Source organism: Girardinichthys multiradiatus, chromosome 12, assembly GCF_021462225.1.
Source record: "Girardinichthys multiradiatus isolate DD_20200921_A chromosome 12, DD_fGirMul_XY1, whole genome shotgun sequence".
Lineage (NCBI taxonomy): Eukaryota > Metazoa > Chordata > Actinopteri > Cyprinodontiformes > Goodeidae > Girardinichthys > Girardinichthys multiradiatus.
The window spans coordinates 17,176,527-17,199,221 of NC_061805.1; the positions used below are offsets into that span (position 1 = coordinate 17,176,527).

Sequence of the window (22,695 nt, forward strand, 5' to 3'; positions counted from 1 at the left end):
ACTTTGTGAAGTTTGTTGCATTTTTATTATAACCGAATCCAAATACATTGCCGATTTTTAGATTTAAAAGCCATGTATGTCTTTCCTCTCACTTATAACCATTATGCACTACTGTTGGTCTATCACAAAAGGCCACACTGAAGATAGCCTTTGTATCATATTTTAGAAATGTCTCAACCCAAAGCTACAATCTGTGTTCTTGGCTGATGTTGCATCCTTGTATATTCTCTCTCTCCCCAGGTGGAAATCCCTTTTGCTTGTATGCACAAGACACCTCTGTTAGAGGGCTGGTTTCGTTTGCTGCCCCTGGGAAACAATGAGGCTGATGCTGGGTGAGGATTGTGGGTGTGCTTGTTTGTGCAAAGTGGCCATTCTTTGTACCCCTCAAAAATATTTTGCTTTTGAGTTTTTGTTTTCTATAAATGCACAGAAAGACAGGTAGTTGCTCGCCTCCATGGTCTTTCATGCATTTAAATGAAGAGTCAGAGGTGGAGGGCCAAGTCTCTGACAGCATCTGTTTCTTGGGATAATTTTAGAACAAAGGGCAGAATGAAATGCAAAAGAGATGTCATATTAAGTGAATTTCACAGGCTTTATAGAGACCATCTCACAGTACAGTTATGATAAATAGGAAAATGCATTTGTTATGTATTATAATATATAAAATATCTTGAAGGGACTCACAGTAGTTTGAGGTTAGTGCAACCAGTTTCTGAGATGATCCTTTTATTGTTTCCAGTGGCAAGCTGGGAGCGCTGCGCCTGAAGATCCGTCTGGTTGAGGACCGGATCTTGCCGTCCATGTACTACCAGCCACTTATTGAACTTCTGGTTGAGTCGGTAATCTCCCCCGCAGAGGTCAGCATCGCAGTTCGTCCTCACCACGGATAGTCATTCGCTCACTCCCATCTTGACCAAAGAGACTGCTTCATACATTGCATTTCTTCCCTCGATCTGTTTTCCCAAGGTGCTTTGTCTCTCAATGTGTGATGAGGGTCCTCCTTTCAACAGGTGGAGGACAGCAGTTCCCTTACCATGCTGGAGGAGGTGACCACAGTGGAGAGCAGGCAAGATGTTGCGATGACTTTGGTAAAGATCTACCTGGGACAAGGCCTGGTTGTGCCGTTTCTCGATTACCTTAATACCAGAGAAGTCAACCACACAAGTAAGGACAAACAAGTTCAAGTATTTTAGTCTCTCATAGCCACTGTAACATCTTTAGAAAATAAAATATGCAAACATTATTAATTGGTTTTATGCTATAGTTCTGCACCTTACTTGTAATTTTATGCAAAAGTAGTTGTAAGTCTTGTTTTTACTCTTGCTTTATGGTTGAACTGTATTTTATGTTCGAACATAAACATGTTACATTTACATGTTTAAACTCTAAACACAAACTGTGCTGGCCACATTTATTAGTTCCCCTGGTAAAGGTGAGTAAAGAGCCTTCAGATACATTCATCTTTCATTGCAGTAGCACAATCTCAAACAAAAAACTTGAAAAATCCAACCCTTAATTTAAAAAAACACGATGAAAATAACCGTTTTTAATAAAATCACCAGTGGAAAAACTTTTGGAACCTCTAAGACTTTAAATATATGTATATAAAGCATTTTTCTTAACCTGTTTAACCCAGTCAGTGTTCTTAGGAATTTTTTGTTAGTAATCCATGACTTTCTATTTACCATCAGTGCTAATAAACAAGCTCAGCACTGTATCTAAACTGTACGTGTTCAAATGAATGTAGTGAATGTATTAGTTTATTAGTCACAGACTGAAACATGCCAGTTTATTGTGTTGTGCTGTAAAGCATTCACACAATAACTTCCACATACTTTCAGCTAGAAACTCCATTTGAAGTTTAAACAAGTTACAAGACATTAAGCTATCTTTAAATGATTCAGCTTTTTGATATCTCTTATGGTTTTTCTAAAATCACGATTTAAGTGTTATGCAACTTTTCACAAGATTTCAATTTTACAATGTAATCCAATGACGGAATTCTCCAACTGTCACAGTGAACACTCTAGGACCTCTCAGTTTTTGAACCTTGACTGCGTTTTCACAAACAAATTGCTGTGGTTCTTGCAATTTTTACTTTACAGAATTAATTTATGGATCAAAATAAAGCTCTGCCTTTCTGCTTTCAGGAAATATAAGTGTCATTGCCGTAGGTTTTACGGTTTTCTTTAAAACACTCCCTGAGCGCAGGCATGTCACACCTCCTGACCCATTGGGATCAATACAAAATCTAAGAAAAGGGAGGACTGCGACTTTCAGTGAAAAGGGTCGTTTTCCAATTGCCCAATCTCTTAAATGGTAGTATGTAGAGACATGAGCCTTGTCAGTTTTTTGCTTCAATGGGTCCTCTCACTGACAGTGAAGGGATTATTTTGATACTTTTTACCAATTTCCCGTGAGAGGTTTGTTTCAGAGTAAAAAATCCGCCTTCACTTAGGTTAAAAATATTCAAAATAATCCACTTTTTTACAGGGTAACACCTTCTACACAGATTTTTGTAGAAACTTGAAAAGTCTTATGATTGTTCAGCAAAACATGCGGATTCATACAGTATATGAATAAAATCAATAGCCCTTATAGTTTCCGAGTTTTTCAAAGTTGTTTGAGAGCACTTTCAGGCATTTTTATCTTTTTCTCCATTTCTCCCTTTCTTTTCGCCTATTGTTGTGCCTTTAATAATATATTGTCAACAAAAAAAGATTGACATTATTGTTCCCCCGTCCGTTCTGAAAAAAACGGTCAAAGAATGGCGTCAATAGCCCTTACGGTTTGCAAGATATTAGGAGTAGTTCAGGAGCATGCTACTCCATGTTAAAAAAGCCGGCCAGTTAGAGAGCAAAGTGATGTCCTTCATTAGAAAAATAGCAGGTGTCAAATTTCACACTTGATGCTGATTGGCTAATCCATTGCTAGCAAAACCTGGCAAAAAGCTCCATCAGTACCAGGAAAGAATCTCCATCAAAACCTTGTACAATTCTTCATCAGAACCAAGTACAAACCTTTATCAGAAGCAGGTACAAACCTGTATCAGAACCAGGTCCAAACTCTACCAGAGCCAAGGAGAAACATCCATCAGAACCAGATACAGATCTCCATCAAAACCAGATCCAAGTTCCGTCAGAACCAGGAAGAAACCTCTATCAGAACCAGAATGAAACCACTACTCTGTGACTTATGATGATAAGACCGTCTTCAGAGGTCTCAGTGGAGCATCAAATCAGCGACCATTTGATTCCGGCTACTTAAACAGCTTCTACTGAGGTTCCAACAGCTGAACAAGAGTGAATTATTTTAAAGGACAATTTCATAGACTTTTGAATATAGGTTGTAGTAAGCATTAGCAGTTTAGCTAATTTTAGCTTATACATTTCTTTTTGCATACTAGATGGGGTAAATTATTGTCTGCCTTCAGTGATAGCCAATATGCTAATTTTAGCTTCTCTTTCTCCTCTCTTCTCTCTTAGCTGAAGAACACTTTTGCCTTTTTTTTAAGGAAATTTCTTGTTTGTTTTTGTGTTTCTTGAGCGTATTTGTTGTTAGTTTATTCTTTTTCTGAATTTACTGCCATTTTTATATATTTTAGCACAGACTTCAGCTTCTTAGGCTATATTTCTGCTTTAGTCTGCTTTTTCATCTCCTCTATGGGCAGCTCTTTCCTGCTTTTTTAAAGTTTTTGTCAGTTTTTGCATTTCAACAACTGTTTCAACAAGTAGTTTTGAGGTAACTTCACCTTGTTATGCTGTTTTATAGCTAATAGTCTTCTTGCTTAAACAGATCAGATGACAGTTTTTCTTTGCTAATGTTTCTACTATTTCTACTAATGTATCAGATTTCAGCTGATATTCTGCTGTCAACCTTAGCCTCTTTCTGCCAGCTTTCAACCAAAGTTTTGCATTTCTGTTTTCTTCTAATTCATTACATTTCATCAGATTTTCTGCAGTCAACTCCCGCTTGTTTCTGCCAGCTTTCAGCAACAAAATTCCGCTTACAGCATTCACACTGCATTTTTCTAGGAAATGCAAATGTTTCTAGTTGTTATTGCTTTTCACTCCTGAGACTCTCTAAAGGCTGTTGCTGTTTAAGTCACAATTGACATCAAGGTCTGTGAACACCACAGTTGTTGTCTGCGTGTGGGCGGTAAAAGCCCACCAGCACTATTTTTACCACCCTGATGGCAATTGTTTACACACCCAATAGTCTTTTCATGGCTTGTTCGAGGTCTGGATTAGTCATGTTTTTGCCTCCGCACTGTGAACCCCAGAGATAATTCACGCAGAATTGTGTTCTGGATTTCAAGCTCAGTCGGTGTAGTTCGAGATAGTAAGTATAGTACCTAAGTTTCCATAGCAACTGGGCATGATCCAGTTGGTAACTGCTTCATCAGGAATAGATGCTGCAAACAGGGAGACATTAAAATTGGGAGCATAGGGCAAGGTGAGGAAAGCATATTGTACATCCTCTGTGTGGGAATGAAACCAGTCCTGCCATCTCTGTAGGTTCAAATGTTTCACCTGACAACCCAGTCCAGTCACCATGGACATTTTTACTACCACCACTTAAAGGGATTTACAGTGATGAGGCAGCAAAGTCAGGCTGCTCTCTTTTGTGACACTGTGCTGTTTCATTTGTGAACCACATCACGCCTTGGCCGATAAACGTGTAAAGAAAATATAGAAACTCTGTGTGATTTGCTTTCAGGTTGATATAATCTTTCACTTTCTAAGGTTTTGTTAAAGCCTATTTATGTGCCTTTTGAAGGATTATGTAGTTTTCTTCAGTAAGACTAATTGTGGGCCATAAATGCAACATTGAAGACCTGCTTTATTTTTCTAATAGATGAAACTAATAAGTGTTTTTAACACACTGGTGAAAAATATTTTTAGTTTGCAAAAAAAAAATGAAATGCAATATGAAAAAATATGAGCAATGAAGAAGAAAAATCTAATCTCTTTTATCATTGGTTCTTTAGATTCAAAGCAGCACCATAACTAATAAATCAACATAATGTATTTGCTTCAATTGTGACCGTTCCTTTCTGTTTTGTTTTTAAAGCTGATCCAAACACCTTATTTCGCTCCAACTCACTTGCCTCCAAAGCCATGGAACAGTTCATGAAGGTGTGCTAAACTATGTTATTTTATTTATGCAAGAGTAAGTGTTTGTGTTTTCTAAAAGCATGTTTTGTCTTTTGTTTATGACCAACCCACTTTTTTTTACTGTTTGCAGTTTTTTAGATTTTTTTCACATTTTTTGTGGTTACAACCTACAAAATTATGTCTTCACCTTAAATACAAAACCCTCACTGTAAAACCTAGTGATGGCAGCATTATGCTGTGGAAAGGCTTTTCTTTAGCAGGGACAGGGAAGCTGGATATAGCTGATGAGCGGATGGAGATTCTCCTTCCAGTGGGCCAGTGACCTTTAACATACAGCCAGAGCTGCAATGGGATCAAAATTGCTCTTAATTTTTCTGATGATCTCCATCCAAATCTGACAGAGCTTGAATATTTTTACAAAGAGTTTGGACAAATATTCCAGTCTTTTGATGTGGCACACACATACTCTAAAAGACTTGGAGCTGTAACTGTGGTTCTGCAAAGAATTGACTCAGGAGGGCTCAATACAAATGCATGCCACAGTTTTCAGATATTTATTTGAAAAAAACAAAAACAAACATACATTTTTTATTACTATACACAACTTTGTGTTGGTCTATCACATAAATTCCCACTAAAATATGTTGAAGTTTTATTCTTGTATCGGGTCCAAATTAGAAAAAGTCAAGGGGCTTTAATGCTATTGCAGGGCACTGTACTATAAATGCACATCTAATGCATCTTACTGTATGCTGTTAGGTTTCTGCACTTTGAAGTGTTTGGAGAACTTACATATTTTAAAACCAAACCATGTTCCATTGATGTAAATGAGGTGCCCTGAGTTAATGATATTGTCTTGCTGCCAGGCTGTTGGCATGCTGTATCTGCATGAAGTGTTGAAACCCATCATCAATCGCATCTTTGATGAGAGGAAGTACATTGAGCTGGACCCATGTAAGATTGACCTGAACCGCACAAGGTAAAACAGACCTACTATAAAACATTATGCTGGATCACACTGTTAATGCAAAAATCAGATGCTGACCCAATAAAATCATCTAGGACAGGTCCAGAGGGGGTAAACATATGTTTAAAAAAGAATTTTAAATTGCAGATTTATCTGTGTAGCTCTAATTGAAAATTTGGTACAAGAGATTAAGAATAAGAAATATTTGCGAAAAATAAATAACATAATGAAAGAAGTTTAAAAATTGGGAGGGTTTGTTGCTTGGCAACAGCCATGAGACCCCTGAGATGTCTCTTTATTTATGACATGGAGAGAGAGAGAGAGAGAGAGAGAGAGGATGTAATATGCTCTGCATCTGCACTTGATATATCCTATCCTATAGTCTATCCTAATCTTTTTTTTTCCCCCTTTCCCTGCTACTAAATAAATCCCTTTTGACATTTTCAGTGTTCCTCTCTCCAATCTCTAAAATATTTGCATCTTACATTTATTGAAATCATCCAGAGCAGGGAGGTCATCACTGTGTGTACAGAGTGGATAAAAGGTTTTTAGTCCTGTCGTGTTATGTTGTGTTCTATGGTCAAGGAAATCAAAGCACAAAATGATTCTGGCTGTTTACTGGGTTACCAAATCTGTCTTTGTGTCTGAAGACGGATTTCTTTTAAGAGTGGAGTGTCGGAAGCAGAGGTACGAGACTATAGCGTGGAGATGCTGCAGAGCTATTTAACCAGCATCATCGAATCTATCGTCAACTCTGTCGATCATTGTCCCTCGGTCATGAGAGTGGCGTTCAAGCAGTTGCACAAGAGAGTGGAGGAACAGTTCACAGAGCCTGAGAATGAGGTCAGTGTAGAGCAAAGCACCAAAAAGCTGGGAAAGATCCTCTGGGAAATCAAATTCAGTTGACAAAATGTTCCTAAAAACTGACTTTAATGTTACCAGGATGTAAAATACCTTGCCATCAGCGGGTTCTTCTTCCTGCGTTTCTTTGCTCCTGCCATCCTGACACCTAAGCTGTTCCAGCTGAGAGACCAGCATGCTGACACACGTACAAGCCGAACGTTGTTACTACTCGCCAAGGTATGACTCCAAGCACTGACATATGGACAGACATGAAACATTTTTACTATCCAGACATCACACTTAAACAAGTACTAAACATACACACACTGTGAAGTGTTGGGTATCCTTTATGTCTGCATAGAGGAGAAGCACGAAGCTAATGATCAAGAATGATATATTACACAGGTCCTTCTCAAAATATTAGCATATTGTGATAAAGTTAATTATTTTCCATAATGTCATGATGGAAATTTAACATTCATATGTTTTAGATTCATTGCACACTAACTGAAATATTTCAGGTCTTTTATTGTCTTAATACGGATGATTTTGGCATACAGCTCATGAAAACCCAAAATTCCTATCTCACAAAATTAGCATATCATTAAAAGGGTCTCTAAACGAGCTATGAACCTAATCATCTGAATCAACGAGTTAACTCTAAACACCTGCAAAAGATTCCTGAGGCCTTTAAAACTCCCAGCCTGGTTCATCTCTCAAAACCCCAATCATGGGTAAGACAGCCGACCTGACTGCTGTCCAGAAGGCCACTATTGACACCCTCAAGCAAGAGGGTAAGACACGGAAAGAAATTTCTGAACGAATAGGCTGTTCCCAGAGTGCTGTATCAAGGCACCTCAGTGGGAAGTCTGTGGGAAGGAAAAAGTGTGGCAGAAAACGCTGCACAACGAGAAGAGGTGACCGAACCCTGAGGAAGATTGTGGAGAAGGGCCGATTCCAGACCTTGGGGGACCTGCGGAAGCAGTGGACTGAGTCTGGAGTAGAAACATCCAGAGCCACCGTGCACAGGCGTGTGCAGGAAATGGGCTACAGGTGCCGCATTCCCCAGGTCAAGCCACTTTTGAACCAGAAACAGCGGCAGAAGCACCTGACCTGGGCTACAGAGAAGCAGCACTGGACTGTTGCTCAGTGGTCCAAAGTACTTTTTTCGGATGAAAGCAAATTCTGCATGTCATTCGGAAATCAAGGTGCCAGAGTCTGGAGGAAGACTGGGGAGAAGGAAATGCTAAAATGCCAGAAGTCCAGTGTCAAGTACCCACAGTCAGTGATGGTCTGGGGTGCCGTGTCAGCTGCTGGTGTTGGTCCACTGTGTTTTATCAAGGGCAGGGTCAATGCAGCTAGCTATCAGGAGATTTTGGAGCACTTCATGCTTCCATCTGCTGAAAAGCTTTATGGAGATGAAGATTTCATTTTTCAGCACGACCTGGCATCTGCTCACAGTGCCAAAACCACTGGTAAATGGTTTACTGACCATGGTATCACTGTGCTCAATTGGCCTGCCAACTCTCCTGACCTGAACCCCATAGAGAATCTGTGGGATATTGTGAAGAGAACGTTGAGAGACTCAAGACCCAACACTCTGGATGAGCTAAAGGCCGCTATCGAAGCATCCTGGGCCTCCATAAGACCTCAGCAGTGCCACAGGCTGATTGCCTCCATGCCACGCCGCACTGAAGCAGTCATTTCTGCAAAAGGATTCCCGACCAAGTATTGAGTGCATAACTGTACATGATTATTTGAAGGTTGACGTTTTTTGTATTAAAAACACTTTTCTTTTATTGGTCGGATGAAATATGCTAATTTTGTAAGATAGGAATTTTGGGTTTTCATGAGCTGTATGCCACAATCATCTGTATTAAGACAATAAAAGACCTGAAATATTTCAGTTAGTGTGCAATGAATCTAAAATATATGAATGTTAAATTTCCATCATGACATTATGGAAAATAATGAACTTTATCACAATATGCTAATATTTTGAGAAGGACCTGTATTGATAAATATTCCAACCATGTGATCATTGTTAAGATTTAATATGTCTCAGCTTTTCTAATTCACACTTCTAAGCTTAGGGACACAAGATCAAATCATGTTTACAGTACTTTAGAAAACTATTTATATCCCTCAAACATTTTCATCATCTTCAAAACCACAAACATAAACTAGCATATCAACTATAAAGTGGAAGAAAAAGGATATATAGTAGTCTTTTTTCTTTTTTTTTTACAAAGAACAATCTGAAAAGTTTACTGACATCCCTAAATAACAAAATCATTAAACATTAACCCAGGCTTTAATCATCTTACATAGCTCTTTTAAGTCCATCATCTAAAAATGAAAAGAGTATGGCACAACCACAAACCTACCAATTAAGACTGCACCATCCTGACCATACCGTCTGCAATGTGAAAGTGGTGGCAGCTTGTGGTGATGCTTTTCTTCAGCAGGACAGCAAATCTGATCAGACTGGATGGAGCTAAAGCAGAACAAACCTGGAAGAAAAAACCATTACAGGCTCTCCATCCAATCTGATTGAGTTTGAGCTGTTTTGAAAGAAGAATGAGCAGAAAACTTCAGTTTCTAGATGTGCAAAGCTGCAAGAGACACACATGAGCGTTTGCAGCTGTAACTGCAGCGAGAAGCGGTTTCAAAAATGACAGATTCAGGGTACTAAATACAAAGACAATTTACACTTTTGAGATTTTTAGCAATACGGGATATTTAAACTATACATTTAAAACACAAACTGCTGTTTCAGCAATGATGCAGTGAGCAGTGAGTTTTACTTTTTCATAAAGTTAAAAAAATACAGCATCATATCATGCTTCATAAATAGATTTTAACAGACCAACAGCGCTGTGACACAGAGCTAACCACACCTTTAAATGAAAAAGACCCACCAGTGTTGCCTGAATCAACACCCACCATATCTTTAAAAATAGGGACCACATGTCATGATCACTCGTTAGTTGTGGAAACCGCATATCCTCTCCTACAAGTGGCTTTGCAGTTGCTGTCCATGGTGCTGAAATGCTGTTGCCATGAGCTTGCTACAGAGACGGCAAGAGCTATTTTTACCTCTAGATATGCAGCAAACAGCTTGCGGTTCAAAGGCAAGCATCAGAGAGGGCCTTAGAAAGGGGCTTCCTTCTTGCCCCGGGCCAGGTGTAGGCCAGACAAAGGGCCTCACAGCACGCTTGGCCTCAGGGACCCTTTTGATCTTTGACTTTTAGACCTGCTGTCAGCGGGCGGATTTCTGATGTGATGAAAGATGTCAGTAGAGAGCACATATCGTGTGTTTATGGTCCCCAGGCATTGCAGAGTGTGGGCAACCTGGGCCTTCAGCTGGGTCATGGGAAGGAGCAGTGGATGGCACCTCTTCATCCCATCATCCTCCACAGTGTGGCCTCTGTCAAGGACTTCCTGGATAAGCTGATCGACATAGATCATGACATCGGTAAGGCAGACAACACTGAGTGCACCACTAAACCCGTAATCAACCAGCAGCAAGCCAGCTGTCAGAGGGGCTGCTAGCATCTGATATGAGGACTATACTGTTGCCCTGTAGTGAAATATTCATAACTAGCTGGAAGTCTGGAAAAAGGGATAATATTTGTACACACAACACTGGAAACCCAACACGTCTTGGCTGATTTCAGCCATGTGTTAGTGAGGTTAAACACTCCCCCCACCCCGTCCCTTTGTGAAATATAATTTTTCACACACCCCTTCTTTTCTCTCCGATGCCATTTTGACATTTATTGCTCTTTTGGTGGAGATTTTTAGATTATACAAAGCAGAACACTCGTTATTCCTGTTATGTGGTTGTCTTTTGGTAGATACAGGTATGCTCTAAGAATGGCTCACAAAATAAATGTTAACTGTCACCAAACAATTAGATCTTATCTGTTTAATGACATAGCACCACCTTGTGCCTGTCAGGCTGAACATGGTGTTTTCCTTTTCTTGCTGCAGTGTCTGCGGTGCCTCAGGGGGCAGTGTTCATGCCTTCAGTGACAGTGAAGGAGGGATACCTCCACAAACACAAAGCAGAGGGACCACAGCTGCTGTCCCGCTTTGCTTTCAAGAAACGCTATTTCTGGTTGACTAGCGAGACCTTGTCCTATGCCAAGACCTCTGATTGGCAGGTTGGTATATTCTAACATACAGTGCCTTGCAAAAGTATTTCCCTCAAACTTTTATCCACTTTGTCATGCTAAAACCACAAACGTCACTGCATTAGGACAAAGTAGAGCATAATTGTAAAATGGAAGGAAACATGATGCTTAGATTTCAAATTTTTTATAAAAATCTGAAAAATCTGGTGTGGATTTGTACTCAGGCCTCTTTAATCTTATACCTCTAAATACAATCTAGTGCAATCAACCGTCTGGTCTGTGTTTGTTCATCAGAGAATATTAGTGAACAAACAGCATTATGAAGACCAAGCAACAAGACAGGTCAGGGATAAAGTTGTGTAGAAGGTTAAAGCAAGGCTAGGTTATAAAACTCATATTATTGAATATTGTTTAGTCCATTATCCGAAAATGGAAAAAGTATGCTTCAACTGTAAACTTACCAAGACTTGGCCATCCACCTAGAATCACAGGCTGGGCCATGAGAGCATAAATCAGGGAAGCAGCCAAGAGGCTATTGCTAACCCTGGAAGAGCAGCTCTAAAAACAACTGCCAAGAGGAAGCCATTGTTAAGAAAATGCATAAGTACCACAAACCACGTAGAGGACAAAGCAAACATGTGGAAGGAGGTGCTCGGGACAGATGAGACAAAGACTGCATTAAATGCAAATCTATGTTTGATGGAAGACTAACACTAGATAACCATGAACACACTATCCCAACACAGAAACATGGTGGTGGCAGCATCATGCTATGGGTGTGCATTTTTTCAGCAGGGACAGGAAAGTTGGTCAGAATTGATGAGAAGTTGCTGAATACAAGACAATCTTAGAAGAAAACCTGTTAGAGGCTGCAAAAGACTGGAGACTGCGATTAACCTTAGCTGGACAATGACCCTGAACATGGAGCCGATGAAATGAATCAGATGAAAGCACATTCATGCATTAGAATGGCCCAGTCAAAGTTCAAACCTCATCATGGACAATCTCCATCCTATACCACTGAGACTGAGCTATTCTGCAGGGAAGCATTGGACAAATTTTTTATCTCTAGATGCACAGAGCTGGTGAAGACATACCCCAAAAGACTTGCAGCTGTAACTGTAGGGAAAAGGTGGTTCTACAAAGTATTGACTCAGGGGAGCTGAATACAAGTACACGCCGTATTTGTAAAAAAACTGTGTATATGAATATATAAAGAAATAAAATTCCAATAAAATGCATAAAAGATACAAATAGAGTCAGGTTGAAGGGCTATGAATATTGTTGCAAAACTGTACAGTTTGTAGATCAGGCATGTGTGTTGCTGGTTGCTTTGAATCAACCATAGCCTGTTGTTTTTTATTGTTTCGTGTTGAAGGGTTAATTAACAGCAGGTGGAATACAGAATTACCAATAGAATAATAACTTTTATTCATCTGCCAGGTCAAAGACATGTGAAACTGAGTAATCAATTTTAGAAGCTGGATTGTCATGAATTACCTACAGGTTGTAGCTTTGAACAGAGATTTTTCAATACGGAGGAAATGAGAAAATGAGGAAACCTTTTAGTCCCCCCCATCATGTTTTGATTTTTTTGTGAGATCATCATTACAGCTATTACCATGCAGAGTCTAGCCTTGTAATAATGATAGCCCCTTATTTATTATCCAGAGGCTATAAGAACGAAAGAGAGAAACATGGCTGTGAACAACCCAGACTAGCCCCTTAAAAAGCTCTCTCTTTGAGCCAGTCCCTGCTTTGTGTGACCAGAATAAAAGGTGAGGGTTAATTGAAGGCTCTGGATATTCATGCTAACATTGCAAATCAGATCGCAGACAATGTCCTGGCCCCTTTCCTCCATGGTTGGAGCACTCCATTCTCAGTGAAGCGAGCTCCCATTGGAAATGGCTGATTTACACTTTAAAGTAGCCTGCGCTGCCACACTGATCTTATCTTCTCATCCTTTCTCTGTGCTTTTCTGCCCCTAAAAAAAATCTACTTTATTAATTCATTTTTGATCACATGCCAGCTTTATTTCAAGTAAACCAAAAATTTAACTCACCTTGGGAAAAAGAGTGATACATCATTATTAGCATGTGCTAATTGTTGGAGCGGTTTGTGGCTGAACTGTTGCAGGTGCGCTCCTCAATACCAATTCAGCGTGTGTGTGCCGTGGAGAGGGTGGATGAGAATGCCTTTCAGCAGCAGAATGTAATGCAGGTCATTACACAGGACAACGATGGAAAGCTGAACACGATGTACATCCAGTGCAAGGTACGTTAGTGTCTGTACCAGCCAGTCACCATCTAATTCATTACCCTTTATCTTGCTTCTAACCTCACCGACCCCTTTATTAGTTACACTTCAACATGTTCTCACCTCCTAAAGTCCTGATCACAGTCATGTTCTAAAACAGAAATAAATTAGTTTTTTCTCTTTGTCTACAACTGAGTGAGGTTTTTGTCTTAGCAGAATGTCAATGAGCTGAACCAGTGGCTGTCTGCAATAAGAAAAGCCAGCATCTACAATGAGCGCATGCTACCTTCTTTTCACCTGGGCATTCATCGCAGCGGCAAGTGGACCTGCTGCCTTCAGGCAGGCCGTGCTGGTGAATCCCGCCGTTTGAACTCTTAGATTCAAGATTCTAAGAGGACTCAGGATAGGATTGTCCACCCACTTCTTTGAATGATTTTAGATATGGTGCTTGGCATTACAACCACCTCAATGTCTTTATTTCAACTTTATGAGCCACGTTAAGTTGCACATTATTATGAGGTGGATGAAAAATGACAGTTTCTTTTTACAAATAAAAAATTCAAAGCTTGAAATACGGTTCTATAACCTAAACCCTGCTTTTGAACTTGTGCAGTTTATTTGCGACTGTTCTCTAACAAACCTTCACAGAACAGCTGTATTTATGCTTAGAATAAATCACACAGAGCTGGATTCTTTTTATTTCTGAAGGCATTTATTTATCTAGGGGTATCAAAGAAAATGATTCTGAATACAAATGGAGGTCAAACATTTTATTTGTAAAAACAATAATAAAAATATATTTTCCTTTAGCTTCACCATGATAGACTACTTTGTGTTGATCTTTTACATAAAATCTCAATAACATCTATGTATGTTTGTGGTTGTAAAATGTTGAAAAGTTCAAGGAGTATGAATACTGTGCAAAGCTCTGAATCACTCATTACCGGCTGACACCGTAAAGAGTTCTGTCTGCAAATAGCTCAAAAATACAAAAATACAATCCATTCTCACTAACTTGATGCTGACCTCAGAGAGTAGGTGAGCTTAGGTGAACCATATTTAATACGTCTGTCACTTCAGTTTATAGCTCTGGTGTTTTTTGCTGCTTCATTCTTGAGTTATCTCTGGCAGCAATAGTGTCGTACAATCCATTACACTGAGCCTGTTGGCTCTGCTTAAATATGTTCAGATTTATTAAGTGGCATTTCCCTGTGCTGTACAAAATTAAAGGGGTATTGTTGGTGTTTACACTATGATTTGTGCCTGGATGGGATGTTAGTTGTCATGTGGAGCACTACTCTTTAATAAAAGGCTGCGTTCAGTTACAGGCTGCAGCAGAACACACTCGGCTGTGACTCTGGGCGACTGGAGCGACCCGCTGGATCCCGACGTGGAGACTCAGATGATATACAAGCAACTTCTCCAAGGCAGAGACAAACTCAGGTCAGTATCTGCATTTCATCAGCCTGGATGCAGCTCATTTACCGGTCACTAGAGGTCTATGTTGCACACACACAGGATTGCAATGCTCTGCTGCTGCTGCTGCTGCTGATATTCAGCTGTGCAGGGAGCCATAAATCTTATCTGTCACTACATGAAAAGGCTGAAGAGTTTCCAGAGGCAAAGGTGAAATAATATGACGAAATTGTAACTGATGCTGCAGGAAAAAATACCTGGAGATGGAAGACGCGGATCAGACATCAACCAATAAGGAAAAGAGGATAAACCCTGATATTCAACCAGGTGAGACTTTCATTATAGAAGGACCATTAATGTTCAATGTATTTTGATGGTTTTTATTGACACTGTTAGGAATATGCATTTCAACGCCATGATTGCTTTGTATTTCTTAGAAATAAATGAAAAAGGAAGGCTTATTTCGCGAATTCTGTTTCCTAGATGGGGCCGAATGCAACACTCAGCCGATAAAGCCTAGCACGAGTGTCGCTGCTCGGCTGCTGGTGGTGATAGAGGATCTGGAACAAGCTCACGCCACCTTCCAACTGAGAGAAAAAGAGGATGCCACCAGAGTCATTCTGAATCCCTAGGCTGCACACGGCCTCTGATCTATTAATGCCTGGAAAGAGGGGTGGGTGTGCGGAAACGCTGGAGGAAGAAGAGAAAGAGGAGGGGGACCAGTAAGAGGCAGCAATAGCTACACACTCTCCTGATTGTCACAGAGGAGAAACTGTGGCCTTCTCTAGCTTTTGGTGCCAGCTGTAATGAGCAGCGGACACTATGGCACTTTTTAATCTTTTTCTGTACTTTCTGAATGCCACCAACAAGGAAGGTGACGATGCATGATAATAAACAGGAAGGGGACCTTGCCGTCTGATCTGATGTGATATTTTTTCTGTAGATAACGAGCAGTCTGTTGCATGGCTTGCATCCACTTGTGAAATGTGAAAAACCTTTATATTTCAAGATATTGTACAGGACTTCAAACATTTTTATGCAAAAGGCTCATTGATGTGTAATGTACAGTACCTAAATGTAAGGTGATTTGATACTTGTGATTTATGACTCGTGTTTTGTTACCCTGATTAAGGGAGTTTATTGCCAATCCCGCTTTGTGGCAGTAATTTAACATCACAGGTCATTCCATAATGATATTATGTTAAATTGAAGCTCAGCGTAACACTGCCTGTATTGTGAGCAAAATTAGTATTGCTTACACGCTGCTTTTTTCCCTTTATACAAAACAACGAGCTTTTATTTGGTGCTGCAGCCATTTGATCATATAAATTGAGCTCTGATGTAATTTGTTTTGCATTTTTTAATTTATGTCCTTACATGTGATATTGCCATTCTAAAATTGGAATGGGTAATATGTACTTCACTTACAAGTGTCGGGCTATGTTTTAGATGCCAAATTAGTTTTGACAAACCTAAGCAAGCTGACTTTTAAGTACAGATATTGTTGAATTTATTTTCACTAATGTTAAATTATTTTCATTCCAAGCATTCATACCCTCATACAATTCGTACGCTAGTGGTTGTACCAAGACAAAATGTGGGGAAAAAACGTTTTCCCTCATTACAACCACAGACCTTAAAGTGTTTTATTGGGATTTTATTTGGTTGACCAACACAAAGTGGTGCATAATCGTAATGTGGAAGGAAAAGGAAATGTTTTTACAAAGAAATCTCTATAAAGTGTGTCCTCAGGTCACATCAAGGGGAGAGCATTTGTGAACATCAAGTTTAAAATCTTGTCTAAGATTCTCAGTTGGATTTAGTTCTGGACTTTGACTGGGCCATTTGATTACATAATTATCCTTTAATCTAAGCCACTCCCTTGTAGCTCTGGCTGTATGTTTAGGGCTGTTGTCCAGCCAGAAAATGACCCTCGACCCATATCAAAGCTTTTGCCAGCTTACACAGATTTCCTTCCACAATAGTCCAGGATTCAGCTTCATCCATCTTCCCATACTCTCTGAGAATCTTTTCTGTCACTAGTGAAGAAGAGCATCCCCCACAGCATAATGCTGCCACCACCATGTTTTAGCATAGGTGTGGTGTTTGTTTTAATCCAGCCCTCACATTTTGCATCTAGGTCAGCATATAAAAAATTGGACCGGCCCGGCCTGTTCGTTTAGACAGCCATGTCTTGGTAGGTTAGCAGATGTGCCATACTCTTTCCATTTTCTTCCTCTAACAAACCTTTAAGGTCTTCAAAGAACAGCTGGATTTATACCAAGAATAAATTACAATTGGTTGCGCTGGACTTAATTTAGGGTTATCAAAGTAAAACTGGCTGAAGACAAAAGACTCACTTATAAGATTTTGAAAAAAAAGAATTAAACTGCATTTTTTTATGTTTGAGTTCCTAGTTTTGAGCTACTTTGTGGTCAGGTTTCAATTGACAAGTTTGTGGTTGTACTGTGACAAAATGTGGAAAGTTCAAGGATATAAATACTCTTGCAAGACATCATAAGAACACATCCTGCATTGAACGTTATAATAACTGTGGACCTAAAAAGATCAGAAAAGTAGAAATTGTCACATTTTATGATTTCAAAATTTGATTTCTTATATATATTTGCATGTTAACACAGAATACAGGAGGATTCAACAAGTTTTGACAATTTGCATATATTTTCTGAAGACTCTACACTAAACAAGCCATAGTTTAAAAAAAGTTAAACTTATCTGAGATCTTTCAATGTCTGATTGCCCAAACCTTCGTGATTCTTAGTTCTTCCCAGGACTGAAGTGTTGAATATAAAATAAGAGATAACACTAACGTGATGTCTTTTGAAGATCAGTTGATTGTGTCTATCCTCAACAAATAAAAGTAACAGAACTTTTTACCTGCAGTTTTTTATTTTATCCTGAATTGAGTGAATTTGCTGCTTTTGAAAATTAAATGTATTTATTTTCCAAGTGATGAGTTTTTCTCAGATCCAGAATACACTTTATTGAAAAGACAAAACACATAGCTTCAAATCTTTTTGAAACACACAATAATGGTTTGTTTTTTAAGTGTGGGGATGCCTGTATTATTAATGACTTCACCCATTGTACTACAGAAAGAAATAAAATGGCCGTGTTAATTTGTCGACAGGCTTGTGTTCTAATTAAGTGCAACCACATTTATCCATACATGAATTAACAAATTATGTGACTGTGCTGCTGATACCATATTGCACTCAGAGCTTTATAGGTTCCACACATCTCCATCGGTCAAATGAATCATTTAATCAAAACCATAAACCGGGAAGGGAGCTGCTGGGTCTGTGCTAATGAAAGCTGGTGTCGAATGGGGGGATTGAATGAATGAATCCAGAAACCAGCAGATCCCAGAGCTCACTTTTATTTCCAGCAACCACAGCCCCGACAGTCAGAGCAAAAAAAATGACCATAAAGTAGATTTACTACCACTGAGAGGCGTTTCTGCGACTCCCTCGAAGCTCATTTCAATCCATGGAACAAAGAGCAGAGCAGAGAGCTGTCTGTGGAGCAGGCCAAGTAAAAGCACATCACATCTCTGAGTGGTAATTCAGAATGGAAAAAAAAATACGAGTCAGAGTCAGGGTGCGGAAATCCCCCAGAGCCCCCAAGGGCACATTTATTTATTTTTTTCCACAAGGAACACACAAACATGCAACAAGGTCATCACAATTCAATAAAGACTGATTGATTAAGAAGCCCTTTATAGTTTAATCAGTGTCTCTCAATAGCTTGCATTTTGTTAATGTCACACTGCTTAAGGTTAAATCAAATCACAGTAAATGATCATTTAAAATATTTATTAAAATGGGCACCTAAATGTATGAAAACATTCTAATGTATTGTGTTTGTAGAGTGTGGGAGAGAAAATCATTGTTGCCTCAAACAGGTGCATCTCAATAAATTAGAATATCATCAAAATGTTATTTTGTAATTCAATTAAAAAGTAAAATCCATATTAGACTGTGTTGTATAGAAAATGTTATGTTATGGCCTGTACAATCATAAGGAAAACTGTTGACAGTTTTCCAGCAGACAGTCATTGTCAGGCATCCCAAGGAAGGGAAGTCACAAAAGTTTACTGTTCAGAGGGTGCTGTATCCAAGCCTAATAATGGAAAGTTGAGTGGAAGAAAAGGGTGTGGTGGAAAAGGGGGACATGCAACTAGGATAATTGCTATAGAAGCCACGTGTTAACAGAGCACAGTATGCAAGCATGTTAATGTATGATTGGGTGAAAGGAAAAAATGTAAAAGAAAAAGGTGCATAAGCAACAGAGATCATTGCTCAAGAAGCTGCTTGTTCACAAAGTGCTGCATGCAAGTGTTTTAATTGAACATTGTGTGGTGGGATAAAGTGGGATAATGGCAAACAGCTTCTTTAGCAATGACTTTTTGTGGTGAGCATCAAAGACTACCGGTTGGACAACCGTTAAATCAGCAGTCTGCTCCATGATTGAGTAGGCCACAATATGGTTCTAACATTTCTGTATTAGATATTATTTTCTAATTTGGTCTTCTGCAATATTCACATTTTCTGAGAAACTGAAATTTAGTTTTTCGTTAGTTTTAAGTTAAATTAATAAAAATTAAGAAAAATATATACACTTGAAATATATCAGAATGTGCATTATGAATCTATATTTATGTTTCACTTGGTGAATAACTGAAATAAATTCACTTTAGATGATATTTTTATTTATATAGATGTGCCTGTAAATCACCAATAGAGGCTATAAGATCTTTCTAACTAACCAAAGAAATTAGTAAATCACCAGAAAAAGAAAATTGCATGGTATGTTTTTCAAAAGACACTATGATGTTTTGATACACAGAGAGCTATGCATTGTCAATACTCTTACAGTTTGGTTGACATGCACCTCTAGGAGAATATTACTGCATCTTGAAAGGACATGAACCTAATCTTTGTCTACTAGACACCTATCTGCCACACACACACACTCACAAGCACACACACACTCACAAGCACACACACACACACACACTCACAAGCACACACACGCACACAGACATAGACAGAAAAAACTATATCCACAGTTTGAAGCAGACACTACAAGAGAGTATAGCTGTAAATATATTATGACAAATAGATTTGATCACTTACTCCACTTCAAATGGAAAGGTATGAAATGAATAAACAAAATGAAGCTGTAATGTGACATACGATTTCTTTCAGAGACAATCATTAAAAAATACATAAAAATATATATGTTTTCAAATACATAGCATATTAACATCTTCAGGCCTCCTTTGCTCATTAACCAGGAGGTAGGCAAACTATAAAGAAAAACATCCACTGTCGTATTACCCAGAAATCTGCCTTCCTGCTACACACAAGCCAAGTGCTAGAGCTTAAAAATAGGAAATTGCATAAAAGCCTTCTCTCTCTTCTTTATTCAGGCAGATACTTTTCTGTGTGTCACTGAAACTTCATCCAACATTGAAAAAAGGAAATGAAAATCCCTGATTGAAAGCTTTCTCTCCTGCTGTCCCATTTTCAGAAAAGGGTGTCAGCAAGGTGTGAAGGAGGAACCCTGGAATGGGCCGAATGGTGATTGTTTTTAACACCTGGGTCAAACATTACATTTTAATGGTTTGGAAGTTTGCTTTAGCACATTCTGTTTACAAGAAAGATGGAAATTTAAGTTTAAACAGATAACACCAAATATTACCTGACAACTGGGTGAAATATTGGCTGAAAAAATATATTTTTCAAACCATTGAAAGCTGATGTTTTTGGCTGTGGGGACAGTCGAAACAGCTTATAACATACAGACTCCTTTTAGTTCACATTTAATATGAAGGTTTAGAGATATTCTGCCAGTTTCCCATAACTCACCACATTTTACACTGAACATTATTCTGTTTGATCCATCATATCATTTTTACCATTTTTAGGTTTTGCACAATGACCAAGAAAAGGAAACTTGCACCTTTCCCAAATGTTTTGCATCAAGCAGTCAAAAACTGACCTTAGGTATGCTGTTTTGATGAAGTTGCAACTCTGCACAACCTTGCGTGGATTTTGTTCGAAATTTGTGCCACTACAGGACCGTACCCACTTATTGGCACACCTGGTAAAGATGTGTGAAGTTAATCTTTTATGGAGAATTTTCAGCATAATCTCATACTGAAAATAAAAAGAGAAAATCAACCTTTAATTTGTGTAAATTTATATAGATGGAAACAAAAATTCTAAGAAATTATTGTTTATAACAAAGGCACCTGTGCCACACCTGCTTGCACCCCTGCTGCTGATACTTTGCGTAATACCCTTTTGCCAACAGAACTGCCCCTAGTCATGTTCTAAGGACAAGGATCACTGGCCCTCTTTGCAGTCTCCCTACTTCACAGGTGTCCAACTCCGGTCCTCCAGGGCCAGTGTCCTGCAACGTTTAGATGTGTCTCTTTGTCAACACACCTGAAAATAATTATTAGGTCAGTAGCATGACTCTGTAGAATCTGGGTAAATGAGGAGGTAATTCAGTCCTTTGGTTCAGTTCTGTTGGACTTAGGACACATCAAAAAGATCCAGGACAGCGGGCCTCGAAGACTGGAGTTTGACACCCCTGCTATAGATCATTCAAGATCCTGGATTTCTTCTAAAGCTCTCTTGAGTTCTCCTCACAAGTTTTCTATATGATTTAGATCCATGAACTGACATGGCCATGGAAGAAAAAACTATTCGTGGATCATAATCGAAATGATCCAAAGGTGACCCATTTTTAGTTTTTAAGCAGAGTAATTTAGGTTTTTATTTAAAATGTCCTGGTATTTCAAAAAGTGATGATGCACACTAACAATAATCATCTTTATTGGTTATTGTACATGTACATTACAACAAAATTTGTCCTCTGCACTTAACCCAACCCTTACAGGGAGCAGTGGGCTGCCATTGTGCGGCGCCCAGGGAGCATTCTGGGGCTAAAGGTCTTGCTCAGGGAGCCAGAGTGGCAATCTGTGGGATACAAACCTGGCCCCATGTGTCCCCTCCGGAACACAAATCTCCTGCTCTAACCACTAGGCCACGACTGTGTTAATGTGCAGCCTGCAATTTTGTAAAAAAAATAAATAGAAAACACTTCACAGAAAATTTCACTTTTTTAAAAAATTTTTTTTTTACTTTTTTTGGGTGGAACTATGCAACTGCAGTAAAAGAAGAATTCATTTTCAAAGCTTTTCATCACATCTTTACCCAGGGTACCAAAAAGTGGGGAGGGAGATGATTTTCCCATTTCATTTAAAATATAAATGAACTTCTTAGAAAATCAGCATGTTTTAGTTTCATTATTTGATACTTTGGAAATATTACTGCTTCCATGCTTCCATACCTCTTTGTTTTTATGGTCTTTCATTGGGTTTACTGAACCTTCCAGGTCTAATGTTTCGGTTTACTAAAAAAAATCCTGACATACAGTACAGACCAAATGTTTGGACACACCTTCTCATTCAAAGAGTTTTCTTTATTTTCATGACTATGAATAATGTAGCTTCACAATGAAGGCATCAAAACTATGAATTAACACATGTGGAATGATATACTGAACAAAAAAGTGTGAAACAACTGAAAATATGTCTTATGTTCTAGGTTCTTCAAAGTAGCCACCTTTTGCTTTGATTACTGCTCCGCACACTCTTGGCATTCTGTTGATGAGCTTCAAGAGGTAGTCACCTGAAATGGTTTTCACTTCACAGGTGTGCCCTGTCAGGTTCAATAAGTGGGATTTCAAGCCTCATAAATGGGGTTGGGAGCCTCAGTTGTGTTGTGCAGGAGGTGGATACAGTACACAGAAATCGCAGGTTAACAGCAGCTCAGATTAGAGAACAGGTCAATGCCACACAGAGTTCTAGCAGCAGACACATCTCTAGAACAACTGTTAAGAGGAGACTGTGTGAATCAGG

The 22,695-nt window shown here is 39.0% G+C and overlaps 1 protein-coding gene across 4 annotated transcripts in view; it reads left to right on the top strand.

Annotated features, from left to right (window-relative positions):
- Window positions 1–21,895, top strand: part of LOC124877734 (rasGAP-activating-like protein 1) — a 39,121-nt gene extending 17,226 nt beyond the window's left edge. The window contains exons 8-21 of one of the 4 annotated variants that reach the window (XM_047381176.1): window positions 241–332; window positions 740–857; window positions 1,011–1,164; window positions 5,074–5,138; window positions 5,984–6,096; window positions 6,735–6,927; window positions 7,027–7,164; window positions 10,261–10,405; window positions 10,924–11,096; window positions 13,203–13,340; window positions 13,536–13,674; window positions 14,651–14,765; window positions 14,986–15,065; window positions 15,222–21,895. In XM_047381176.1, the coding sequence (XP_047237132.1) occupies window positions 241–332; window positions 740–857; window positions 1,011–1,164; window positions 5,074–5,138; window positions 5,984–6,096; window positions 6,735–6,927; window positions 7,027–7,164; window positions 10,261–10,405; window positions 10,924–11,096; window positions 13,203–13,340; window positions 13,536–13,674; window positions 14,651–14,765; window positions 14,986–15,065; window positions 15,222–15,370 (1,812 nt within the window). In that variant the 3' untranslated portion in view covers window positions 15,371–21,895. Of the gene's footprint in view, window positions 1–240; window positions 333–739; window positions 858–1,010; window positions 1,165–5,073; window positions 5,139–5,983; window positions 6,097–6,734; window positions 6,928–7,026; window positions 7,165–10,260; window positions 10,406–10,923; window positions 11,097–13,202; window positions 13,341–13,535; window positions 13,675–14,644; window positions 14,767–14,985; window positions 15,066–15,221 lie in introns of those variants that run through there. The other 3 variants (XM_047381174.1, XM_047381175.1, XM_047381177.1) reach the window with 3 other exon arrangements.
- Window positions 21,896–22,695: the final 800 nt, after the last annotated feature.